The sequence below is a fragment of the Aulonocara sp. 'chitande type north' Nkhata Bay genome, linkage group LG3 (assembly GCF_057382095.1).
Source record: "Aulonocara sp. 'chitande type north' Nkhata Bay isolate Kocher_YH1m ecotype deep benthic linkage group LG3, A_spYH_male_GT1.1, whole genome shotgun sequence".
Taxonomy (NCBI): Eukaryota; Metazoa; Chordata; class Actinopteri; order Cichliformes; family Cichlidae; genus Aulonocara; species Aulonocara sp. 'chitande type north' Nkhata Bay.
The window spans coordinates 58,951,994-58,962,441 of NC_141346.1; the positions used below are offsets into that span (position 1 = coordinate 58,951,994).

General features: G+C 41.8%; 1 protein-coding gene across 1 annotated transcript; it reads left to right on the plus strand.

The window, feature by feature from the left end:
- The first annotated feature begins 1,673 nt into the window (after positions 1–1,673).
- On the plus strand, positions 1,674–9,676 carry LOC147336328 (uncharacterized). The gene is made up of 5 exons (XM_086285344.1): positions 1,674–1,774; positions 5,640–5,771; positions 5,856–5,948; positions 8,128–8,229; positions 9,559–9,676. The coding sequence occupies exons 2-5, from the start codon at positions 5,683–5,685 to the stop codon at positions 9,674–9,676; spliced, it is 402 nt and encodes a 133-aa protein (XP_086141470.1). The 5' UTR covers positions 1,674–1,774; positions 5,640–5,682.
- Positions 9,677–10,448: the final 772 nt, after the last annotated feature.

Here is a 10,448-nt window from a genome sequence, read left to right on the forward strand (position 1 = left end):
TCACTTTGACCACATGACTCTCAGTACACAGCATGATGTGTGCGCTGTAAACAGGAAGCAGAGGAGCAGGACTGAGGTAAACCTCTGAGGGATCAAACTGAGACTGAGCTCCAGATGTTTCCACATGTTTCTGCTCTGTGTGTGTTTGATGATTATTTCAGGTATAGATGATGGAATATGACCAGTCTGATGTCAGCCTGCTTCTCTGACAGCGCCTCACCTCTCTGTGCTGCCCCCTGCTGGCTCTGATCATTACTGACTGAGTCCTTGCTGCCACTTTATTAGGTACAGCTTGCTAACACAGGCTCAGACCTGCTTTGCCTTTACAGATACCTTAAACCTTCATGGCTCAGATTCAGCGAGGTGCTGGAAACATCCCTCAGAGTCATGTGATCAGTGACGCCTGCTTCAGCACTGACAGATAGAAAAGTACATCCACATAAACAGGAAATATAATAATAATAATAATCAAATGCTGATTCTCAGCTTTTCAGCCCTTTGTCTGGATGTTAATCCAGCAGAGTGTGTTTGTGATGATAGTAAATAAATGTTAGACTTACAGCTCCTGTTTTACTGCATTAAAGTGATCAGATGACTTCAGCGCTTTTACATGGATGGTAGTGAAAGCAGGACATGACAAATGTAGCACAGCAGCAGTGTTTAACACGTCTGAGCTGGAAACAGAAACTCTGGTATGAACATCATTCATAGAACAGCTTCCAGCTTCTTTTGCTCGGCTACATTTTGGATGGATTTGCATTTAAAGATGAGACTAAAATGGTTAGGGTCAGGAGGTCAAAGGTCAGAGCTTCAGTGGGTCTGAGGACGGCCTCACGCTGGAGAAGGATGAAGGAGTCTGACCTGAGCCAGTGTTTGACATGAACACATCAGCACTGCTGTCAGTGAGCCTAACGACAGCCGTTAGCATCATTTCAGTGTTTCAGTCATAAAAACACTTCCTGTCACTGTGGTGGTTACAGTGACATCATGCAGTTTGTGCTTTGACCTCCAGAGGGCGACAAATCAGCACAGACAGAGAGCTCCATTCAAACTTTGCTGCCAAAAGTAATAATTCTTCAAATATAATCATCAGTGTTTGAGCAGTTATGATATCAGGGACAATCTAGACACGTGTGACAATACTGAACATGTCACATGACACACCTTAAACATCATGTGATCCACTCTCAGTCTGCACTTTGATTCATTACTTCAACAGGTTGAAATTAGATTTGAAGAAACTTTCAGTGAAATAAAGCTTTCATCACAGGATTCATGTGAGCAGCAGATGAACTTTGTACCAACAACATCTTCAATAACAGAGTCTGAATGAAGCGCAGGTGTTGATGCTGCTCACTGATTGGATGGTTGGTTTCAGCTCTGCTCTCAGTCTTTACTGCACAGGTGAAGGTAGAAAGTGTGACTGGATCTATAGACTGGAAACAGAGAAACATGCTGAACATTTGAAGCTTTGCAGCAGAAATGTTCATGTTACAAATACAGCAGAGCTGATCTGGGATCAGTGTGTTCACACCTGCAGCTACAACAAGGTTTCATGTCTTCACACGTCAGCATGTGAACTTTACTCTGACTCAGTCTGAGCAGTCAGACGGCATATTTTTAAAGTTAACACATCAGCACACACAGAGCTGAGCCCCTCCCACCTGTGGTGAGTTTCAGGTGGAGCCCCGCCTCCTTCCAGGAAGCAGCTCACTTGTGTGTCCGTGTTTAGTGTCCAGGTGTGGAGCGGAGCTTGTTGGTGTGTGAAGAAACTGTAAGTTTGCTTTGTTTCCTCCTTTAACAGTTTGTCTTTAGGAACTTTACTGTTTGTTCAGCTCACATTTGATTTCTTCACACAACAAACTGTGTGTTTGTATTTCCGGTCTCTCCATTAAAGTCAGTGTGTAATGTTTCCTGGCTAACATCAGCTGTGTGCAGCTTAGTTCCAGCACAAACAGCACAAATCTGCCGCTCCATAGTTCACGGTAACGGACTCACAGCTGGACCAACGAGGCCGAGTGTGTCCGCCACTCTGAGCTACGTTCCTGTTTTGTGTACTTGTAGTTTGTACTGTGTCCCAATTAAGAGAGTGCACGCTTGAAGTACGCGCACTACGCGTACTACGTACGGTGCGTACTATAATTACGAGAAGTGCGGAAGTGAGAGGTTTGTGAAATGGGACGGTCTAGCCTTCGTCGCGCTGCTCAGGTTGCCTAGCAACCATGATACTAACAGCGAGAAACGTTTCATACAGCTTTGTTTGACAGAAATGGAGAAAAAATGTTTTGTTGCTCAGCCATTTTTTTCATGATATCACTTTGATTAGTTGAGTATCTGAGGCTGAGACCACAGGACTCTAAAACATGATTGTTGGGCTTCATTTCTGTACTGAACAGTCATTTAAGATTAGCTAGTAAATAACAATTAGCTAATGTTGTTCATGAGACTAAAGTCATCTCACTGTGGTAATGTAAATATAATATGGCCAATATTATATTTATTGTCAGATTATTATGATATATATATATTACAGCAGTGAGCTTGAACTCTGTGTCAAAGATTCAAGTAGCAGTTATTTATATTTCCTATCACCTTAAATCTTCAATCAAAGACAAGTATCTTTGACTGTGTATATATAGATGTATTATATATAAGAAACAAATGTTGTTCTTTCAGTATGTTGGCATTACTAAATTTGGCTCAGTGCTTACATATATGTGTAAAAAGAAAATGTGCGAGCTGTGGTAACTGTGTCTGATAGAATGAAGAGTAGACTGATAAATGAAATATTCCTTTATTGGGTGAGAAAATCAGACCATGTCATAACTGCTTTAAGTCATACAGAATAGACATCAGAGCCTTAAACAGGCTGACTTCTGCTAAATGGGTCAAACTGGGCAGAAAGTATACAAACACATAACATCCTTATAGAAAATGATGTAACACTATAGATCAACTTAGCTCAGAATATATAAAGCATATAAACAGTTACAGCAATATGATGCAACAAACACAGCAGTGCTACTGATCCAAAATACTCAAAGCTTCATAGAAGTGAAACAAACATTTATTTTTAGCTCCATTCTGCTGCTGATACAGACTTTAGGTTTCTGAACATTAAACTTGTTGCTGCCTTTCATAGTGTGTAACTTGAAGGCCCTGAGTACTTTCTCCCACACTGAAAACACTGGGATGATCACATTATTTGAACATTACCTAATAAGACTGATTCAGCACAGACAGTTAGTTATTCTAAACTTTCCTAGCAGTCCTTCACAAACAGGGAACAGTCTGTCTACTCTCTCCATCTGTCAGCTGCTGCTGGCTCTTCCTCCTCCTCTTCCTCACACACTGCTGAGTTTGTCCTGGTGGATCATCAGGGCTGCAAAGCCTCACAGATGATGTGCAGCAGTGGCTCCCTCAGTCTGTCCTCACTCTGGACACTTGCAGTTGTCACACATGGAAATCAATTTGTGATAAGCTGCAGGATTCAAACACAAGTGTAACTTATAAACACATGTTCATACTTTTATTCCACAATCAGAGAGAAAGAAACAGACAGAGAGTGCAGGACAGACAGACAGGTGACAGTCTCAGGTGTACACACTGCTACACAACAGCACCAGAGAAGGAGGATTTAGTGTTTGTGTTATTACGAGTGCTAAACAAGAAGAGTTCCCAGATGGTGCAGTGGACACATGTGTGACTGCTGTGATTAAAGCGTCTTTCTTTCAGCTTAACGAGTGAACCGTCAGCTCGTTCAAACACACGTTAAAGTCCGTTTGGCTCGACACCACCGAACAGAGGCAGCAATATAACATAGCTAACATTAACAGTGCAGTGAATCCTGCTTGTGCCGTGATATTCAGGACTGCAAACCGAGCAGCATCACTGACTTTCAGCCTGTTGTGTTTGTGGATATATGACTGACTTTAATTATTCATAAAATCATCACATTCTCTGTAAGATTAAGGTCGACTATACATATATATATTTTGAAGTAGAGGCTTTAAAACCAAGTAAACGCTGAAAGTACAAACATCACTAATGTCACATAACTTTGCCGACATGTGGCCAACAGGAATGTTTTAATGTTTTTCATTATTAAACATCTGCACATAAATAAGTGACATAATATTCAGTACTTACTTTTGAAGGTTTACTCTTTGGCCACTCCGCTTCTGCCGTCTGCCGTATAGGGCTTTGGAGTTGATGTCACACCGCAGTGCATTGTGGGATTGCTGCACCATGTCAGAAGGCCACAAATCAAAACAAACACACTGTGTTGGAAGCAGGACTGTCAGAACCATGCTTAAAATCAGCGCAAAGGACAAAGGGCTGTATCGCAACCGATTGCGCCAAGACGCCAAAAGACGGTACTTGGACAAAATAGCGTGCATCGGTAATGTGGACCCGTATGAAATAAGGCAGCGGAGCGGAAACCCAGACAGCCTACTGCCGTTGTCCTATCCCAATATTTTCGCGTACCTTGTCTGTGGAGTCAGCGCATACACGGCGAATCATTTTCGGAATTATAAATTCCTGGAGGCGCACATCTAATTCACAAACGGTTGGGTACAAGATTTGGCCGTTTTTAAGCCTCCACATTGTGAGTATGTTAACTATATGACCAAGATACAGCTTGAGGTTGCACATAACATTGACTTCTCCTCAGCAGCTGCCCCAAAAATTGCTCTAGATGAACGATTCACGATTGATGCCAGCTGTGCGTTGCCATGTAAATAGTTTGCATTTCATGTGTATGTACTTGCTAAGTACATGTGAACAGATCTTGAATAAAAAAAAATTAACATACTTTTCTTTTCTGTTTTATTGAAACCGCTTTACAGAAAGTACAATTATTTACAATGAACTGTACATGCAACACAGCAGTTTTATGAATATTCAACAAGAGCAAGTTTCATTTGGCCCTGGTTTGACAACCACACTGGGGCACATATTCACCAAAACACAGCACACCTTAACAATCTTATCAAGCAGTGTTGTGCGCCGGTCCGAGTTTGACACAGGTATGTCGTCGTGCCCCATGTGCAGCGTTGGAGCCAAGTCTGGATTTGTTACATCCATTTCATATGCTGGTTTGAGTGCAATAATGCCAAATAATAAGCCTCTCCGTCAACATGACGTGGTTCTGCAGCATCACACATTAGGATGCTTTATCTAATTATCTATGACCTCAGCGCATTCAAAATAACACTAAAAGCCTATTAAGAGAGATATGAATTTATTTAGAACTCACCAGAAAGAAAATGCTGCGAGCAAACCAACAAAAAATTGGGGATGGCAGAAAACTCGATATCCACTCGTCTGACCTCTGCAAACCAAGCTTGACGTATTTGTTTAGAATGTTGTTCACACCTGTTGAACTGACTGAAACTTCTAGTCACAGTAAATCAGTATGTGTCAGTGAATGCATCGTGTGTGCTTCGTGGCTCCATCGATTGGACTGATAGTAGAGCAGCTGATGGCAGCTTCGTCTGCCTCACACTGCTGTCTGACTGCATTCAGCTGACACTGAGATGAAGCAGGAAAGAAGCAGCTGATATTTGGACAGCACACATGATGGAAAGGAGGATTTCAGTTGATGTGCACATGAATGATTTGTGTTTCCTCTGCAGGTGAAGGTAGAAAGTGTGTGTGAGCTGATGTGAATTGAGCAGCATGGATCAGTGTGAGGACAGAGAGGAGGGAGTCCCTCCCTCTAAAAGCACTCTGTGTGGGGAACATGAGAGCCAGACCAAAGCTCAGAGGTGAGATGACCATCTCTAACTGTCCATGACTCTTCTCCATGTCACAGCTCAGCACTCACATCACTGCTCCATCATTATTCACAGGAACCAGCCTGGACCTCCACCCAGCTCTGTGTCCCTACAGAGTGACGTGTCTAGAGGTTTCCTCATTGATTTAAAAGTCTCTGCTGCAGAGAGGTGAGCTGTTAGTAACAAGAACTCTCTGATTTAAAGGATTTTGATGTTTCCTGGTTTCTAAAATGCATCTCTGTAGCAGAGCAGTGTCTCCAAGGACACACAGGCTCAGCTGTAACTGTCAGTTTATCTGGTTTTAAGACACATTTGGACTCAATTGGCTGTTTTTAACTATGTATTTTAATCAGAGGTGTAAATTTAGAGCTCACACATCTGGATCCTAAACTATGATAGAAACAGCTGCTAGCAGTGGGTTGTTTGACTTTGATACGCTGCTCTAGAAAGCAAACAAAAGTTTGTGCAGCTCCTCTGTTCAGCTGCAATCTTTTCTAAATGGACACAATGTTCTTGAGAGGTTTCAGTCTGGTTTTAAAACTCTTCATAGCACAGAAACTGCACTTTTAAAAGTTCTTAATGATCTTTTATTAGCCACTGACTCAGGTGACTCAGCTGTGCTTCTGCTTTTAGATCTGACCGCTGCCTTCGATACTGTTGACCACAGCATTTTAATCTCACGGTTGGAGCATTGTGGCGTAAAGGGCACCCCATTAGAGTGGTTCAGGTCATACCTGTCTGACAGGACCTTCTCTGTGAGCTTTGGCGATTTTATCTCTTCCTCAGCTCCCCTTACTTGTGGTGTTGCCCAGGGATCTATACTGGGGCCAATATTGTTCTCCATTTATATGCTGCCTTTAGGTCTAATTTTTAGAAAATACAACATTTGTTTTCATTCATATGCCGATGATACTCAGATCTATCTTCAATTGAAGGGAAACAGTCCTGCCTCACTAGAACCCTTACTTCAGTTAAATGAAGTGAAGTTAAATCCTGGATGGCCTCTAATTTCCTTAACTTCAATAAGAACAAAACCGAAGTGATAATTTTTGGACCAAGCGGCAATCCCAACACTTCTAATTTTAACCTGCACAGTCTTGAGCCTTTTGTCAAATCACATGCCAAAAATTTGGGGGTTATACTTGACAGCAATTTCACCTTTGAAAAACAAATTAGCTCAGTTGTACAGCGGTCTTTCTTCAAACTCAGGCTTTTATCTAAGGTGAGATCATTTTTATCTTTTAAAAACTTTGAACGAGCGATTCATGCTTTTATTATATCCCAGCTGGACTATTGTAACTCCTTATATGCTGGAGTCAGCCAGACCTGCCTGGCAAGGCTGCAGTTGGTCCAGAATGCTGCAGCTCGTCTTCTGACACGTACTAAAAGATGTGAACACATTTCCCCGGTACTTGCCTCCCTTCATTGGCTCCCTGTCCGCTTCAGAATTAATTTTAAAATTTATTGTTGACTTACAAAGCCCTGAATGGACAGGCTCCCGGGTATTTGTCTGACCTCTTGCAGACGTATACCCCCCTTAGATCTCTTAGATCAAGTGATCTTTTGCTTTTAGCCGTACCAAGGTCGAGGCTGGTTCATAGAGGTGATCGAGCATTTGCAGTCGTAGCGCCTAAGCTGTGGAATAATTTACCCCTACACATCAGACAGGCTCCAGCTGTCAATCTTTTTAAATCTTATCTTAAAACACATTTTTATTTACTGGCTTTTAATACAGCATGAGAGTTATTTGTTATTTGTTAATTTATATTTGGTGTTTGCTTTTAATACTCTAAGTTGTTTTATTGTGTATGTTGTGTTCTTGTACAGCACTTTGGTCAACGCTCCTGTTGTAATTAAATGTGCTATATAAATAATTAAACTATTAAACTCTTCAGAAAAGTGTTCAGAGAGCAGCTGCTGTATTAGACAAAGGCTCGTCGTGTGAGCCCAGATGTGTGTAACAGCTGGATGAAGGAGAACCATCACAGTCGCGTCTCCATCCCGCCTTTATTAATGAACTTCCTGTTGCTTGCAGATGACAGGAACACAAAGTGTTTGTGCCACGTGATGCTGCAGGATTTGTTAACGTGTCCATGATGGTAACATCTCCTCGTCTAACTGCAAACACATGAGCGCTCCTAACGGCAGCTATCACAGCCACACAGGCAGACTGTGTCTCACTGTTGCATTCAGGGACATTTGTTTTCCTGTAAAAAGCTGAACTCTAATCTAAGAGGACTGTTACTGACAGGAAACAGCTGCATTATCTGCAGTCTGTGTGACCACAGCTGCTTCAATCACTTTATCAGAGAATTGATCATTGAATAAAACATGTTTGTGTCTGCAGAGGTCAGAGGTCACAGTCTGCAGGATCCAGCTGTCCGTCGGTGAGGAGTGACTGGTCCAAACATCACCCTCCAGAGTTCAGTGCTGAACCTGGACCAACGAGGTCAGAGACCTGTGATGACTCCTTTACATGTTTGTGTTTTCCTGGATAAATATGACCAAAGATTCATTAAAAAGGTAAAAAATATTAGACTTTGTCCTGTAGCGCTGTGTGGCAGGCAGGATTGGACCCAAACACAACAGGATGAAGTCAAAGAGGCAGCTTTATTTCAGCTGTGAACATGCAAACAGCAGAAATAAGGAAACATAACTGTAGGTTTGCAGTGAATGAAGCCTCAGCTCAACGCTCCACTTTGTCCCTCTTTTCCTTCTCCAAACAGCCACATCAGGAGTCTTTGATGGAGTTTTAAAATATTTAATTACAAATGTCCAAAGATGGGTTCAGGATACCTGAATCCACAATTATTAAAGCTAAAATAGTTCACAGGGTTTGGACTTTGTTAGGTGACGAGAGAACATCAAAGTGTTTTTTATCTTCAAACAGTATTTTTATCACTTCAGTTGCTCTCACAGCCCTGTTTGTTATTTTACCAGAGCTCTTATGTTTCACTCAGTGCTCCCACCAAACACCTTGGAGGACACATTAGTGTGATTTAGATTTCATTGGTGTAAACACCAGTCACACAAGCTAACCCATGGAGGCAGCAGCAGGCTTTGTGTTTGGTAAAGTCTGCTGGCTTAAACTAAGAGAGTTTAGTTTGTTAGCACAAAGAGCTGTCAGCTAAAGCCCCGAATGCACTTTGAATACAGATGAACTGAGAAAAACACTTTAAATACAGCAAACAGTCAAACTGACCACATGTTTTTCTGCTGATCATCCACAGCAGTACATTTAGCATTCATGCTAGCAGCAGGCTATGACTGTCCACTGAGCACCAACACAGGTAGGAGTGAGCAGTGATGAAGCAGGACTGTGGGCAAGTTTGAGCTACAATCCTATTGGCTTCTCAGTTTCTCCAAAGAAAAGGGGAAAAATTCTTGGTGTTGTGAAGACGTGAGTTGGTCTTGTTGTCGTGGGGCTGGAAGGATGCTGGCAGTGAGAGGCTTTTCATACAGTGTTCAGTAACAGAATGAGAAGAAAGCCACTGCACATGAAACAAGGTGCTCGTAGTGTTTGTTTACTGTGTTTGTGCCACAATGTCAGATCAGTTGTAGATTCACATGCAGACTTGTCCAGTGAAACCAGTGCAAGTACTGCAGTACAGAGCAAAGACTAAGCAAGGGTGTTATTGTAAACTTTAACAAAAGACTGTTATGTGACAAAGAGTAAGTACATTATTTTTATGAGATTGTTCATCATGTCTTTAATTTAATATTTCCAGTTTTTCCTTCTTGTCTCATGAAGCTGTGACATTTATTGTTTTTCTTTTAGGATCAATAAGAGGCCAGAATCTCCTGGACCTGAACCCAGCTGTGTTTCCTTAAAGAGCAACGAGTCGAAGGATTTTGATATAAACTTTAAAGGCTGTTCTTCTGCTGCTGAGAGGTAATGTGTGTCTAGATGTTGTTCCTATATTTCTGAATAAATCCTCATGTTTAATATCAACTCAGCTCTTTTTCACACATTTCTATGTTGGTATGTGAAGCGGTGTGTGTTGGAGTGTTTCCACAAACACAGCAGTCAGAGTGGAAAGAGTGGATGTTGTAGGAGGTGTTTGTGTAGTGAAGAGGCTGAGTGTCTGTAGGACTCCAGCTGCTCCAGCAGGTGTCTCCTTTGTGCTTTGCTTCAAACACAGTGTAGGGAGGAGCTTCCACTCAGGTGTTTCAGGTGTTGCTGGATGGAGGAGGACAAATAGTTTTTCCCTTCAGTGACACTTCAGCAGCTCAATGTTCTGGGAGATGTTTGTCTTTATGAAGGTTTATGGATTCTTGTTCTTACTTTGGTTAAACTGAGCAACACATTTTCCATCTAACATTTAAAGTAAATTTCCAGGTGAATAAAAGATCTGCAGCTGCAGCCTCTGTGATGTTTCACAGTCTGAAAGTAACAAATTCAACCAGAGTTCAAACAAAGGCTTAATATACGTGTGTGTTTGATATAATGCCAACAAGTACAAACAGGTGTTCTTACAGGTCTTAATCACAGAGCTCTGATAAGTCTGGTGACTTTCACACTCAGCAGTTTTGCTGCCTTTTATTTTATATTGGCCTTTTTAAAGCCCTTCAAAGTCTCCCACATTCATACAGAGCTTTTAACACCAAACTCCTTTACAGTCCTTCTCCTCTCACACACGATCACATGACTGATTTGTCTGCAGCAGC

Excerpts from the sequence above, each read along its gene's own strand:
- LOC147336328 (XM_086285344.1), top strand. The coding sequence starts at position 5,683 with ATGGATCAGTGTGAGGACAGAGAGGAGGGAGTCCCTCCCTCTAAAAGC. Across the intron at positions 5,772-5,855 it reads AGCCAGACCAAAGCTCAGAG|GAACCAGCCTGGACCTCCAC; the intron begins GTGAGATGACCA and ends CATTATTCACAG. Across the intron at positions 5,949-8,127 it reads AAAGTCTCTGCTGCAGAGAG|AGGTCAGAGGTCACAGTCTG; the intron begins GTGAGCTGTTAG and ends TTGTGTCTGCAG.